Genomic DNA, 16,182 nt, shown 5'->3' on the forward strand with positions numbered 1-16,182 from the left:
GCAGCTGTATGAAAGAAGCCAAATTCCAGTCCAAGTCTGCAGACTTTCCATGTCCTTTCCAGTCCTTCTTTTGGGGATGCTCTAGAGACACCACAGTGTGTGTGTGTGTGTGTGTGTGTGTGTGTGTGTGTGTGTGAGTTGAAGGCTGGAAGACTGACTGTGGAAGCAGGAAAATGTTAATTTTGTTTCATTTGTTTGCTAGCAAGCTTTAGTGCTCAGCACTTAACTGAAGAGTAATAGCAAGTAACCCAAAAGTTGGCAGAAAGAGTTGGAAGTTGTCTGATTTTGTAGACAGAAGTACCGGATAAAAGAAATTAAAACTGAGTTTTGAGAACTGTTCTTTGAATATTTTTATTTAAGCCCAGTTCTGAGAGTGATGTAGTTACATAAGAACTTGTGGCTTTTTGAAAATATCTGTGTCTGAAGGCTGAAAATCCAGTAAGAAAATAGAAAGAATGGCGAACACTGATTTTATAATGTGGTATTATTTTTAGGTTTGTTCTCATTACATTTTAGGGAACCTGCCCTGTTGTATTTTGTCTCCTTGAATATACTGAGCATTTCGAAGATGGTATAAAAGCAAATGTACTTTAAAGCATTTTGGAATAGAAAATGTTGGTTGTAAGACAGAAGATGCATTGCTGGCAAAGTGTATTGTATATTCCTATACAGTTAAACAGTGCAGGAACCTCATTTTGGCAAGGACTGTGAATATCTGGGACATAAAGACGTACTTCAAATATTGTTGTGGCGAGGAGAGGCAAAAGGAGGCTGAAAGGAGGCTGGGGCCCCTATTAGCTGGCAGATTCACAGGTTAATTAGAATTGAGTTCAGGTTTTAGGCCAATTATAACAGGTTTCAGACCGATTTCCTTCGTTTCTCCACCTGTCATGTACACAAGTGCTCGGTTAGCCACTTAGCATGGTAAGTGCATGCAATCCTCCCTGTTACAGCCTGTGCAGTGGTGCTGTGCAGTGTGGGCAGGACAGTTCCCAGATGCAGACCTTTCCCCCTGGCAGCAGCTCCGTGCTGGGCGAGCTCTGCAGGGGCTGGGGACAGCCTTGTGCTGAGAGGGGCTGCTGGGCTGCAGGGTTCCCCACCCCACTTCTCTGACCCCTTCTCTCTCACAGGCAGGAATGGCATCTCCTGAAAACCCCGAGCAGTTGATCATTGCCCTGGAGCCCGAGGCTGCCTCTATCTACTGCCGAAAGCTGCGCCTGCACCAGATGATAGACCTGAGTAGTAGGGCACCTGTCAATGGCTACAGCCCGAGTGACACTATTGGAACTGGATTTACACAGGGTACTTCTGTTCATTCACTTTGCAGATTCTCATTGCTTTGTCCCCCAGGGCTGGTTTCTCACCTTTTCTTGTTGTCTTTGTTCCCTTGAAATGTTTCAGGCTGGCATCAGTTTGTTTTAAAAACTGTTTTGCTGCTTACCGTAGTTAGACTTGTTTATATGTTGACCCAGCAGACATCACAGAATGATTTGGGTTGGAAAGAAACTCAAAAATCATCTAGTTCCAACTCTCTGCCATGGGCAGGGACACCTTCCACTAGACCAGGTTGCTCCAATCTGGCCTTGGATACTTCCAGGGATGGGGCAGCCGCAGCTTCTCTGGGCACCCCTCACAGGGAACAATTTCTTCCAAATATACACTTGAATTTTAGCATGCAGGTAGCTTCTTTGTGTTGCCTTTATTTGGATGTTGTGGGAGTCTTTTAGTATTTTCACACCAGTATTTTTCTGCCTTAATTTAAGTTAGTACTTCATGTTGGATCATTTTTTTCATTTAATTTGTTGGAAGCAGTTATGTGTTTGATTATCTGCATTATTGAGGCAGTGCTAAATAACTGGATCTGCAATGAAATTATTAATCTGAGGTGTTCCCAAGTATTGGCAGATGCTTTTTGATGTCATCTTTATGAAATACCATTAATGACTTTCAGTGTTCAGTGGGACACATGGCATTGGAATGTAGCAATGAATTTATCTGCATGTTGAGGAGCAACTGGATAATGCACTTCTGATTTATTGAGTTGGGATCTGTTGCTACTGTCACTGTTTGAAGGGGAGGGACAGATTGGAGCACTGTAAGTCACTTGACAGAAGATCCTTCACCACCAGAGTTTTTTGAGCTTGGCAGCCTACTGAAACTGGAGGCAAATAGAGGAAACAGGAAAGGAAAATGGCCTACAGCAGTAAGATCTGATAGCTGCTTAATGTGCCTATCTCTCTGTATCTCTGTGAATTGTAACAGTTGCCCTGATACTGATGGTAGTGTGTCAGTCTATCCTAGAAGGAGTTTTTCAGAAGAGTCTGTGTTTTATCACATTTGCTAGGTCAAAACAGTAGAGGCAAGTGGGAGGTTAAGCTAGTAGAGCTATTCCTGCACTTACCAGAACATTTTTTTTTTTAAAGTTAGGCAGAGTGACTACATCATTCTCTCCAATCCATGGCTCTCCCAGCCAGCAGTTGTCAGATGTGTTCAGTGTTTGGAGACCCACACAGAGTACAGGACACAATCTGTTTTCAGGATTCTGTCCCTTCAGGGCCCCTTGGCTTCTGCCCCCCTCATTCGTACCCTGAACTGTTCCAGTTCCATGTGATGTTACATGAACTCACTTTCAGACAACACAGGGATTTGCTTCTGGGAAAATAACAAAGGTTTTGAAGTTGGGCACAATCTGGCAGATCATGGATTTCTGCTAATGGGCTTTTTCTTGGGTGGGGGTACCACTCTCATTCTTGACTTTGTATGGTAAAAAGCTATTGGGGATGAGAAAGGTTTCATGTCAAAATTAATGAAAACAAAGTTTGGAGTGAATTAATTCGGGGTTGGAATTAAAATTTCATAAAGGCATGGCAAGCACCCAAGACAAGCTGAGAACAGATTAAGGAGAAAAACCCTTTAAATATAAACAGAGAGAAGCACTCCAAGGACCATATTATTGCTGTGAAGTCAAAACAGAAATTTTAGTGTTCATAGTAGCAAGGATAAGCTTGCTTCAGTTGTAGTTAAAGACTGGCTCTTGTGTTCACTTCTAGCCCACAGCAGGGAATGAAAGGATTGCCATTGATTTCTGTGAGCTTGACAGGCCCTCACTTGGACCTAGTTCTTGTTCTGCCATGGAATTCTTCATCTGAGCTCTCCCTGTGCTGCCCAGTCCCTGAACTGGGGCTGGGGCAGCTTCTCTGCATCGTGGAGTCTTCCTGGGGAGGGTGCAGGAGCAAGTGGAGCTGATGCTCTATTTTCTGATGACAGGCACTACAGAAGTAGGAAGCAAAGTGCATTCTGTGATTTGCATGCTGGTATTTTCAGAAAGAATTTCTAGTCATGACAGGCTGCCTCTGTTGTAGTGTTTTATGAAGTGCCTTTGAAGGTGAGTGATGATAACACAAGGAATGTAGGTTTTTTTGATCGTTCAGTTATGGAGGTTGATTTAGAGGCATAAATAGCAGAGGTTCTCACTACTCTGCTTTCTCCTGACAGACTGTTCTGCATCTTTTAAATGTCTAAGTAGCAGTTAAGTCTTGTAAGTTAATGGGTTGTTACAATAAGTAATAAGTATTCTTGCAAGATTACACTTAGTTTTTAATTGATGTATATTTTAAATATTGTGAGGGTCAGCCCTGGTGATCACTGTGTCCTTAAGACTAATTCTAATTTTTACTTGTCCTTAAGATTAATTCTGAATAATCTGAGCAGCAGTGCTTCTGGCTGCTTGCTTTGGGGTAGACTGACATCCTGAGAGGCTGGGGAGGCGTATTTCTCTGAGCACTCAAAATGAGCAGTGGCTTTTGGAAATGTGGGAATGTTCTCCCATCCCGGGTGGTGGGGGGGTTGTCTGGGCGTGGGCTGGGGCTGCCACCTGCTGGTGGTGGAGGCTGCTGTGGGCACAGCTGGCTGCTGTGGGCACAGCTGGCTGCCAGCTCCCACCCTGCTGCCAGCACACGCTTTGCAAGCCAGAGTGTATTGAAAAACTGCAAGTCAGACCTGTTTATAGCTTTCTTATTATTAGATTGTCACTATATATAATTAGTTTGCATTGTTTCTATTAGGTAATTTATAAAGATTAAAAGACAAATAAGTATATATAACAATATCAAGGAAGATCAGGGTGGCTGTAAACCATTTTTCCTTCTTTCCAGGAATTACCTTCTAACGTTCCTGGTCCCAGTGCAATAATTTTTGTACAGTTGTTAAGAAGGGATCCACACAGATCTGTCAGCCTGCTTGCACTTGTTTCCTGCAATTTTTGATTCTATTTCTTCAGGCTTTTTTTGACTCAATAGCTTTTTTTTTTGTCGATCACTAGGGAAGGAGCACGTGCGCCGGAACCGGCAGAGCCGAACCTTCATGGTGGAAAATGTCATAGGAGAGATCTGGTCTGAGCTGGAGGAAGGTACTGTCCTTTCTTCAGCAAACTTTGCTCTCACTGGTTTTGTATTGCAGGCAAATATTGTGTTTCCCACAAAGGTGCTGTGCACTGCATTGTTCTCACAGTGGTTATAAAGGGGAAAAGGAAAAAAACCACAAGTTCATGTGCTGCTCTTAGTTACAAGTGCTGAATTGCAATTCTGCATGCTCTAGCATAATAAGATTTATTAATGAGATAGTGGAAATATTATTCCATGCAACTGGAATATTTTCCTCAGAACAGGCTTTGTAAATATGGTATAATATTTGGTAGCCCACTAGGATGTACACCAGCAGCATGAGCAGTCCCACTTTTCAGCTGTGTTACATTAACAGCTTTTGACATCTGACTTTGATGTTTGTTATCAATCATTGTGTTGTAATTACTAGCAAAGATCAGGTCTTCAGCAGGGCCATTGCTGGCTGTCTGTAGGCCCTTATCTCCCCTATCTGGTGCCCTCAGGAGCTCTCACTGCAGTGAGCTGCTGTGCTCACAGTGGTGTAAATGGCCCTGGCCTGTCCCCTTGGCATTCCAGGTGATCGGTACATCGTGGTTGACAGCGGAGGAGGCACAGTGGACATGACTGTCCATCAGATCAGGCTTCCTGAAGGACATCTGAAGGAGCTCTACAAAGCAACAGGTATTCACAGAATCCACAGAATTACTAGGTTGGAAGAGACCTTAATGTCATTGAGTCCAACCCATGCCCTAACACCTCATGTAATGTCACTTCCACTGCTTGTTTTATGTAATTAGATTGTGTATTACATATGTATGTAATGTTTTGGCTTGTCAGTGAAGGAAATGTGTGCCTTTATTGCATTTTACGGACAGTTTTTCCTGAAATGAGACCAGCACACAAAATTAGTATAACCCAGTGTGGCATTCACATTCTCTGAACAGAGAGAGACAGAATTCTCTCTCCCAGGATTTTTCCTGGGAAAGGCAGTGAGAAACCTCAGAGAAGAAGACAATTCTTACCTCTATTCACTGCTCCTCTTGTTTTGCACCTGTGGAATGCCTTATGGAGATTGTTTACCGAAAGTGATTTGGTTATTGGACACCAGTGAAGATTGTTTTGTTTCCTTGGCCAGTTGGGTCAAAGCTGTGTCCTGGCTGTCTCAGACAGTCACGGGGTTTTCTTTAGTATCTTTTGTATATGGTATAGTATAGTATCTCTTCAGTATAGTTTTAACATAGTATAGCTTTAATAAAGCACTTGTTCAGCATTCTGAATCATGGAGTCAAAGCACATTATTCCCTGGCTGGGGGATCACCTGTTTCTACGATAACCCAGCTGCTGGTTGGATGAATCACTCATTTATAGTGGTAGTGTTAGAGTGGCTGTGATGATACAGGAGTAACAGTGAGGCAAAGGTAAGATCATGTTGTGTATTAGACCAACTGTTACATTTAGCAAAGATCCTCTTTTTGTGAACCTTCTCCTGTGACAGTTGTGAGAGTGTTGTTCTGATGTGTGTGTGGCCAACTCAAAATGTCATAGGAATATTAAAGCATATCCCGAATATTAAAGCTGTGTTTTGTCTGTACTACAGGTGGCCCATATGGTTCTCTAGGGGTGGACTATGAGTTTGAGAAGCTGCTGTGTAAAATCTTTGGGGAAGATTTCATTGAGCAGTTTAAAATCAAGCGCCCTGCGGCCTGGGTGGATCTGATGATCGCGTTCGAGTCCCGCAAGCGGGCGGCAGCTCCCGACAGGACCAACCCCCTGAACATCACCCTGCCCTTCTCCTTCATTGACTACTACAAGAAGTTCCGAGGGCACAGTGTAGAGCATGCCTTGAGGAAAAGCAAGTGAGTAGACAAGCACGTGGATGCAGAATTAACTACTGGTAGCAAAGACAAGTAATTAAAATATCCTAATTAGATTAGGACTGAAAGGGAATAGCGTAGAAGTGTAGTGCAAGGATGAGAAAGTGGGGTTGCATCTGGTGCAGTTTCCAGAATGAAAAGTTCTAATCAATTTCTTGCAAAAGCTTTTCTGTACAAGACTTGCATTTTACAGGCATTGCTTTCTATGACTTGTTAGGTCACCACTGCATCACTTTCTTTGACTGTATATTGTGAGTCTCTTGCATGTTAATTAGGAATGTCAGATCAAACACAGAATTTGTTGCCTAGAACCTTAATTTTTAGCAGCCTGGATCCTGGAAAAAATCCAAGGTTGTGAGATGTGTAAATATGTTTGTGGCTTGAGGGAAGTTATTAACAGCATCAGATCACTGGAGAAAACACACATACACTACTGCATAAAGCTCTGTAAGGGGAAGCATTCAGTTTTTGAAGTGACGGCAGGCTTTGCTTCTTATCTTGCTTCTTTAACAAGTTTGATAATTTACTTGATAGGCAGGGAGACATAATCCCCTCCAGAGATTTTAATTCATGTTTTTCAGTATCAAGAAGTCTCCCTGAATGACAAGATCCTGGGCTGCTGTAGAAAAGGAAGTGAGCAGAAAGTAGAAATGGGCATTTTGCATCTCTTGAAGTTACATAGTACAGAAAACCTGGAGTTTAATGAGAATGAGCAAAAGAACCTGTGAATCTGGGACAGAATGCTTGGGACCTGAGAGGGGAAGATTTGATATTTAGTTCCTGTACCTTAATTTTTTAAACTAGCCAGCGTTGAATGTAATATGCAGGCTGGAACTCCTGCATCTCTTTCAGAAGTTATTGGTAAATGTACTGGAAGCTTAAGTGACTTGGAATCCAGCTAAAAGTTCCTTTTTAAATGAGACTGAGGTTCTGAAGTCATTAAAAATTTCTGGAAATCCTCCTTCTCATGAGGCCATCTCCTTTTTATTAGTAGTCTTAATGGTGAATCTTAGAGGAAATGATAAATGCTCCCTTTAAATGAAATTAAATCAATTGGATAACAGGATAGAGTGAGTGTAAAGGTTAACATATAATGTTCATGAATGTAAGGGAGATTACTGAGCTATACAGATGTGTATCATTGATAGAATAGCATAATGCCTGTGTTCACTTAATAAATGTTATGCCTCATTAAAAATGCAATTCTCTCTTCTGCCTCCTGAGGCTTCCCAAGTTGCTTGTTTTCCTTGTGTGTTTCCAGTGGCTTTGGCCTGCCACTGCTATAATCTAAATGTTGCCCTTCTGGGGATGAATCAGTGCTGTTTCAGATGAGCGAGCACTGCATTGACTGCCAGCTGTTTCAGAGAGCAGTTGAGCATTGCTAATGCTGCAGAAGGCAATCAGGCAAAGAAAACAACAATTAGACAAGCCAAAATAATAATTCTCCCTTCAAGTTTTACATAACTGCAGTTGGTATGGGGCTAGGGTGAGGTGGAGCACTTTGTTCCAAGGAAAATGCATGCAGATTCTGTAAACTCATTAATTTATTTAATGCTGGTTGTTTCACAGCTCAGCTGCAATGCTTTAATGTTCTTTCTCACTGTTCCTTTGCAGTGTGGACTTTGTGAAGTGGTCCTCCCAGGGAATGCTGAGGATGAGCCCAGATGCAATGAATGCTCTTTTCAAACCTACAATTGACCAGATTGTTCAGCACCTGAGTACGTATCTGTGTGGGGTTCCACTTCCTGGCTGAGCTCAAACTGAAGCTTTGCTCACCCTTTTCTACCCACTGACAACCCTCCTGGTATGCACCAGTTGTTGACAAGGAATTCAGTTCTGAAACTTGCAGTTCTCTACAAATCAGCTAGGAAAACAATAAAAGGAAGGGATGTGTCCTGAGCACATGCTCCTGTCTAGCTCTAGTGCTAGTTACTGAGTGTGATTCCGTTCTGTTACTGCCTAGCTCCAATTATTCTATGCTTCCAGGGCTGCAAGCACTCAGAGGGCTGACATCCACTGAGAAACCCAGATCCTGCCTTTCTTTTTCCTGGTTCAGGCAACAACCAAATTATGCCAGAGTTGTATCTCATTTCTGACTATTCCAGCTATTAAGACCTCCGATTCATTCCTCCCTAGTGGAAGGTCACATTTGTTCATGACCATCACTGACATCTCTAAAGCACAAATAGTAAATGATGCATCATGGTAAATGTACTTCCAGGCATGGCTTAAGCAGCAGTGAATTTATTTGTCCAGTAATGGAAAGTGACATGTGCTTATTGGGAAAGTTATTATTTAATGTCTTCTAGCTGAAGATGAAATTAGTATCAAGTAGAGTATAATGTTTGTGGTGAGAAAAGTGTGATTTTTACATGATTTAAAGCACCATTTGGAAGAAATGTGCAGCTTTGCTCATCACGTGTGAGGGATTATTAGCTAAATTTCAGAACTTAATAAGACAAGTATAGAGCAGCTTATATGTGAGCAGGGAGGGAGACACCTGGGACTGCAACAGTTGTGACAGGTTACTCACTTGTTTGAACTAAAAGTGAGCCTACTACTGCACTGCATGGTTTTCTTGAAAGTAGATGTAGGCTTAAGCTAAGAAGGAAAATCTGTAAAAATGTAAAGAGGGATTATTTTACAGATGGTATTTATTGTGGTTCTGATAGGGTCACAAATAATAAGTGAATTCGAAATGGAGTGATTTATCTGGAATGCAATTTATGTTCAGTTTTAAGTGCCACTTCAAAAATGTTGTTTGGTTTGAGGTGAGTGAATTCATAGTGAAATACACTAGAGATAACAGAAGTGGGACTGGTGCTGAGGGGGTGGCAGCGTGGGCATGGATGCGGCAGTTTCAGATCATGTGCACGGAACACTCAGTGCAGTCAGACATTGCCATTTTCACTTGCATTGCCTTGTTAAAGTGGATTTTACTGGATGCTCTCTGTTTCTGCTCAGGTGAGGTGTTTGATAAGCCAGAGGTGACCAATGTGAAGTTCCTCTTCCTGGTGGGCGGCTTCGCTGAATCGCCCTTGCTGCAGCAAGCCGTGCAGAGCGCTTTTGGCTCCAGGTGCCGGGTCATCATTCCCCAGGATGTGGGGCTGACCATCCTCAAAGGGGCTGTTCTCTTTGGCCTCGACCCTGCGGTCATCAAGGTGCGGCGCTCCCCGCTGACCTACGGCGTGGGGGTGCTCAATCGCTTCGTGGAGGGCAAGCATCCCCCGGAGAAGCTCCTGGTCAAGGACGGCACGCGCTGGTGCACCGACGTCTTCGACAAGTTCATCTCAGCCGACCAGTCCGTAGCCCTGGGAGAGACTGTGACCCGCAGTTACACACCTGCCAAGCCTTCTCAGTTAGTGATAGTGATCAATATCTACAGCTCGGAGCAGGACAACGTCAGCTTCATCACCGAGCCCGGCGTGAAGAAGTGCGGCACGCTGCGCTTGGATCTCACGGGAACTGACGCCTCCGTGCCCAACCGGCGCGAGATCAAAACGCTGATGCAGTTTGGGGACACTGAAATCAAAGCCATGGCTGTTGATGTTGCCACCTCTAAAAGTGTCAAAGTTGGTATTGATTTCTTAAATTACTGACGGCCCTTTCCCCCGCCACAGCCTGTTTGTGAGACTGATCTTCCACTGTTCCGTTTTTTGACTTCTGTCTGTCATGTCATCACCGTGAATTTCAGCAGGCTACATGAGAACAGCTAGTGAGGTGGGGTGTGTTGTGGTTGTGTCCTTTGGTGACCAAGGACTGCATTTTGAAAGACCCTTAAAAAGTTTTAGGAGCAGAAGTTCCAGAGGTAGTAAAAGTTACCAAGTTACTCACGCATGCTTATAGATCTACCTTTATAAAATAAACACTGATTATAGTTGGGTCCTGAAGGTTAGTTAAAAAAATACCAAGTTGTAATCTCTTTGCCTTGTTCTTCTTCCTCTTCCTCCTGAGAAAAACTCACTAACCCACGTGGCTGTTGTAGGGGGTGTATCTGTGTGGGATATCTGTTTAAACAGCACCATCCTCTGGCAATGGGAACAAATTAGTAGTTTTATTGTATTCTTTTGATTTTGCCCAGTGCTTTCAGAATTTAAAGTGCTGAAAATTAATGACTCAAAGAAATAGGATCTCAATTACATAAATTCTGTGTAAAGAAAATCCCCAGAAATTCTTAAATTTATATTTAGGAAATACATATGTGTTTTGGGGACCTAATATTGATTGTTCCAGGTTAAAAACAAGGCCTTTGTTGTCAGAGCTCTCAGAACAAGCTGTCAGATTAATTAGCTAGCATTGCCCTTATTATACTTTGGAAAATAATATTAAGAACAAACCTATTTCTCTTTTGGGTCTTCTAAGGTTATTTTATTAGTCTCCATCTGAAACCACAGAATCACAAAGTAGTTAAGCTTGAAGGGGACATCCATTGACTGTCTGATAAAACCTTTCTTTCTAAGCAGTATCACTCAGAACAAGATTCTTTTTCCAATTTTATGGTCTCCAAAGTGAAGATCCCTAAACTCCAGGCAGCTTATTTGACAACCCTCACTGCAAAGGTTTTTTTTCTTACACTTAAAAGGAATTTATTGAGTTTAAATTTGTGCGTGTTGCCTCTTTCTTGCTCCTTCACTGGATACCTCTGAGAAGTCTGGCTCCATCCTCTTTCCTGTCTGCTCTCAGACATCCCTAGCATCCCCTGAGCCTCCCTGAGTCCAGCAGCCCCAGCTCTCACAGCCTCTCCTCACATGAAAGATCCCCCAGTGCCCTCTCCCTTTGTGGCCCTTTGCTGCTCCCAGAGCTGTGTGTCTGTGTCTCTCTTGTCCTGGGAAGCACAGAGCCAGCCCTGGCGCTCAGACGTGGTCTCTGCAGGGCTGAGTCAGGGCATGATGCCTTTCCTGGCCTGCTGGCAGTGCTGTTCCCAGGGCAGGGGCACGCTGCTGGCTCAGCTCAGCCTGGCCCAGTGCCTGCCTCCATGCCAGGGGCTGCGCTGCCAGGCTGCTCCCAGGCAGCTTCTCCTGGTGCACGGGCTCCTTCCTGCCGCCTTCAGGACCCTGCACTTGCCTTTGCTGAGCTTGAGGAGGTTCCTGTCTGCATGTTTCTCAACATCCCTCTGACCCATCTGCTTTATCAAGCACCTCCCCAGGTGATTATATTTCTTTTCGTGTTCATTCCTGTGTTAAGATTTGGAAGCACAGCTAGATGATGGCTGTCCAGAAACATTTAAACAATTCACAAGAGATAAAACATTCAGATCTAAAATACTGCAATTCATTTTTTTGTAGCAAACATTTTCATTCAGTAAAATATATTGCTGGGTTGATTTGAATGGCCAATGAAGTGGAAGGCAAAAGCCAATAGAATGAAACTACAAATAGCATTAAATAAAGCATTCCTTACCTGGCAGTGAGCACAGAGCTCTTGATGCAGGAGAAATGCACTGATGGCCATGGTAGCATCTTGTTTTCCAAATAAGAACTTTGTGAAAATGTTTCCTTAAGCATGCTCACCTGGCAAATTTCTTTTGCAACTAGAATAGTTTTTATTTAGCAAAATGCTACAGGAAGAAAACTTCTGAAACCTACATTCTGCATCTGTCATGAACTGACAATTTCAGATTCAAATCCTGATTCCACTCTGAATTAGCAGAGTGGTACAAACCTGCAGAATCACCCTAAAATGCTGACACTTCCCAGTGCATTTATACAGAGCTGCCCAATTACCTGCTGGAATTCATTACATTTTCAAAATGTTGCAATGTTAATTATTAATCTAAACCTTCCTTTTTAAATAGTTGAGCATGAGTTAAATCCATTACTGACATTTTTGGGAGATTAAAGCTTTAACAGTTATTTCATTAATTTATGTTCCAAACCTGCACTTAAACTTTCTGTGTTTATCCTGGAGTTTTGCCACAGTAGAGAGCTGGACAACTGATCCACTGCATTTTGTCATTGAGTTTTCTGTGTCTCCTGCAGAATTCCCTGATTTAATGGGAAATGTGTTCTGCATTCAGCTTTAAAATAAATAAATAAAGGACTATGGAGAATGCTAGTCACAGTATCCTGCTGGATACTTTCTATAATTACAAAGTGTGCTTGCTAGCAGTCGATTTCCTGCTGCCTGCTAAATGCTTTAAAAGCTAAATACTGGGATTTTTTTGTGTGTGCTGCTTTCCATGGTTTACAAACAAGAGAAACTTTAAGATGAGTTATGAACAATATAATTTTATGTATATACAATATTTAAATATTGTACAGACTCTTTCTTTCTACAGTGCTATTTTCTTGTATAAAAATGCACTTTGCCTCTGTTGATTTCATTCAGCTGTTAATTTTAAATAACACAGTTTCTCAATCAGCTTCTGTAATTATAGGCTTTTAAAGATGGTAAGATATGAAATGTAAAAGGCCGATCTTATAATAATAGGAAAGAAATGTTGGTGTGTCAGAGAATACAACATTCTTCCTGCAATGCAAGTCATACCAGCTAAGCACATCACACAAATGCAATAGTCTGCTGCTGGGGTTTTCATTTCTTTGTTTCAGATGGTGACCATTCCATCTCCGGCAATTCTTCATAATAATGGATGAATCCTCCTGTAAAACCAAAAATCAGATTGTAAAATCTGGGTATACAGCTTCTTCACTAGGTTTTGGGTTTTTAATAAGGATCTTCTCTAGTTTAAAAAACAACAACAACAACAAATGAAAAACTACCTCCCAAAGCCAGGCAACACTCTTGTATTGTCACTGCAGGTAAGACACAGTCTCTGTCTGCCACTTCCACCTGCCAAAAACCAAAATTCTTACAGAAAAATAGGCTTTGCTGTCTTTGCATGCTATGTTAAGCTGAATCTGTCCAGTTCTGCACAGATTTGTTTTCAGTGGCCTTAACACAGGATTTGGTTTAATAAACGGCTGCCACCCCCTGTCCCCCCTGTGAAGAGGTGGCCTGCAAGATCAGGTGCCCCATGATTTTTGTGCTGTTTGCAGCCTGTCTGCAGGGAAAGCTACAGGTGCATTCTGCAGCTCCTCTGAAGCACAGTTCCCTGCACAGCAGTGATTCTCTGCCCTTTCTAGTTCACCTTTTGTAAGATCCCATCTGGATCCAAGCAGGGGCTTGTTGCTGAAATCCCTGTAACTGTAAAACGTGGTTTACATATTTTTGCACTTCCTCCTTCAGTCTGGTGAGAACACTATCAAGCTTATCTCTGCAGAGCACTGAACTAGTGAACAAACTCCCAGCTGTCCTTGTTGCCCTCTTTCAGAATGGAAAATTAGCTCGTCTCTCTAAGGAATTAGAATTGTTAAGTAGAATATTATGCTGTGGTCTGTAGACAATAACCCAATTAAACAACTTTACATTTTAAGAGGCATGTGGATGCCCATTTCGATAAAGGATGTTAGGTTGTAAAATTTACATGAAATTTACTAGGAAATGAGGCATTTTTAGAATTGTAGTTGTGATACTTTCGCAGGACGTTCCCCTGCAGAGCACTTTTTTTGGTAGGGGTTTCAGATGACATTGTGCAACTTGGTGTTGGAAAGACAACAAGGCCAGCTATCCATAGGGAAAGCAGAAGGTCTTGGCAGGAGTTTTGCTGTAAGCAGCAATTTGCAAGTTTGGGTCCAAGTTACTGAACTCTAGGCTGAAGTTTAGCAGCTAATTGTAATGGAATGGTTAATTGTGCTAGAATATGATAAATGTGCAGTGGTGGTTAGGACAGTTTTCAGTGGTATGAGTATACCAATATTCAGATACAGGAGTTTTAATGCATTATTATGAGAAGGCTAATTATATATTGCAGAGATTTAATAGCCAAGATAAGCTGCATATTTATGATATGAAGTGGCTTAAGCGGATGAATAGTATAAAAGTTGTTGGGCATAATGTCACAGTACTCACCTGCTTGAAATAGTCTTAAACTATATTATAAAACCAACCATTGTGGTCTTGTTCACCTCTGTGCAAGATAAATTCAGATTTCACTGATACTTGGAGCTGTTCACAACTTGTCTGGATTGTATCTTGAGTGTTCTTGTGTCTTCAATCATGTCAAATAAAATACCTTAAAACTAATTTCTCTGTTTGGGTGCTACTATTCTTATGAAAATGGCTATAAAAAGAAACCTAATTTATTATGAAAGTGAGACAGGCCAAGTGGTTATGCTTGAATTTGGATGCTCCTTCATGTGTGAAACTGAGCAGAAGTGACACCAGCCATCTGTATGGCTTTGGTTCACTTGTGTGCCAAGGTGGAACTTCAGTGCTGCTCGTGACTCAGCTTCCAGCAAAATTGGTGTAGCTCTCTGAGTAAGGTGTTTGTTGGGCAGTAACAAAAGCAGATCAGGTGTTTTCTGCAATGATGCTCTCAGAGAGCCGAAAATGAAATACAAAATCTGATATATCAAAGAGATGTGTAATCTCTTAGTTCTTGTATTATTAAAAGCTGTTTTATTGTTAAAAATGCACCATCAGGCCAATAAGCTGGCCAGTAACCAGGCATATTAGCATGAGAATGTGCCTCTTTATAGATGTAGGGATGTTCAGTAAGGTCCAGCTGCACTGCAAAAACCCTTGCAGAGCAGTTTGTGCAGTATTACATTTTTCTGCTAACAGCTGTAGGCTGTGTCCCTCTGAAATTCAGCAGTGTTGGCACAGGCTCTGGAGGTGATTCAGTGGCACAGGTGACCTTGGTCCATGATGCTGCAAAGATGCAGAGGGTGAACTGAGAGGCTTTAGCAGCCACTACACCCAACTTCCACCTATTTGCTGCAATGAAGGTGTTTTACAAGTGCTTTATGACTATAATTATAAACACCATCCTAATAGGCTAGGTACTGTATTTAACTTGTAATGAACTTGATTTCAGCTAAACATTCAATTAATGTTACTAGTACAATGGGAAATATAATTACAGTCTTCAGAGACGCATTAAGAACCAAATTTTGCTTTCAGTGTTCTACCACACTGCTGAAGACTCCAGTGGAGTTTCGTGTGTGTGCATTCAGAATTTGGTCCTTAACACTGGACTTTTCTAAATCTTACAACCTCCTCATAGGAGCGTGTTTAGATTTAAAGCCACAGCCCCATCTTGATAGAAGGGATTTTGTTTAAGTTGTTGGTTCTACGAAATCACATTAGTCCTTACTGAAATTTGCAGATTTTGTATTCATGTGAATAGCTATGGGATAAAACAAATTGTGAAAGGGCCTCCCTGACAGCAGTGTCCAGCTCTCTGGCTGAGGGACAATGGATTCAGAATTCCTTTACTCAGTGCAAGAACTGCTTGGTTTTCAAGAGATGCAGCCTGGATAAATTAGTGAGAAGTGCAGATGCTTTGTGTGACTGGAATTCAAGCCTGGTTGTTGCCAGTCTTGTACTTCATTTTTTTTAAGGAATAAATTCTATTTTATTAGTTCTCATTCATGCCTTGCTGTGTTCTAACAATCAAAAGCGATTTTGTGGTGGAATCAATGCAGAGTCACAATAAGGTATTGTGCTTTTTTCCTTCAAGTCAGAGACTTGAATGTGAGTATTTTAAAAAAAGAAGTTGTTTCCACCACACCCTGTGCAGTTCACAGATGCAAAGATCCTTACAGCAAAAACTGTCTTGTGCCATCCTTATGTACATTGAGTCAGTTAACTGCAAACATTTTTCTGCAGACCAAGAAATTCTGCGTTGTCTTTAGTTAATGTACAATTGATTAGGTACTGGCTATGATTTTAAAGCAGTACCTGTTTTCTAATTTTCAGGGATTGTAATCCTAGGGAAAGGTTTACTAGATGCCATATCCCAGGAGCTCTGGCCTTGTGTCCAGAGCAGAAGTTACTGGATGAGGCCATGGTGTTCATTACCAACAAATGGCAAAAAAAATGAACTTGGTAGATTGAATCCATTATGATCCTTATGTCAGTGTCCA

General features: G+C 41.9%; 1 protein-coding gene across 2 annotated transcripts in view; it reads left to right on the top strand.

Moving 5' to 3' along the window:
* HSPA12A (heat shock protein family A (Hsp70) member 12A) overlaps positions 1-14,338 on the top strand; it is a 53,301-nt gene extending 38,963 nt beyond the window's left edge. For both annotated transcript variants that reach the window (XM_054637390.2, XM_077182832.1), the window contains exons 8-13: positions 1,131-1,302; positions 4,322-4,408; positions 4,959-5,063; positions 5,980-6,238; positions 7,871-7,974; positions 9,221-14,338. In XM_054637390.2, the coding sequence (XP_054493365.1) occupies positions 1,131-1,302; positions 4,322-4,408; positions 4,959-5,063; positions 5,980-6,238; positions 7,871-7,974; positions 9,221-9,855 (1,362 nt within the window). In that variant the 3' untranslated portion in view covers positions 9,856-14,338. The remainder of the gene's footprint in view (positions 1-1,130; positions 1,303-4,321; positions 4,409-4,958; positions 5,064-5,979; positions 6,239-7,870; positions 7,975-9,220) is intronic.
* Positions 14,339-16,182: the final 1,844 nt, after the last annotated feature.

Source organism: Agelaius phoeniceus, chromosome 9, assembly GCF_051311805.1.
Source record: "Agelaius phoeniceus isolate bAgePho1 chromosome 9, bAgePho1.hap1, whole genome shotgun sequence".
Taxonomy (NCBI): domain Eukaryota; kingdom Metazoa; phylum Chordata; class Aves; order Passeriformes; family Icteridae; genus Agelaius; species Agelaius phoeniceus.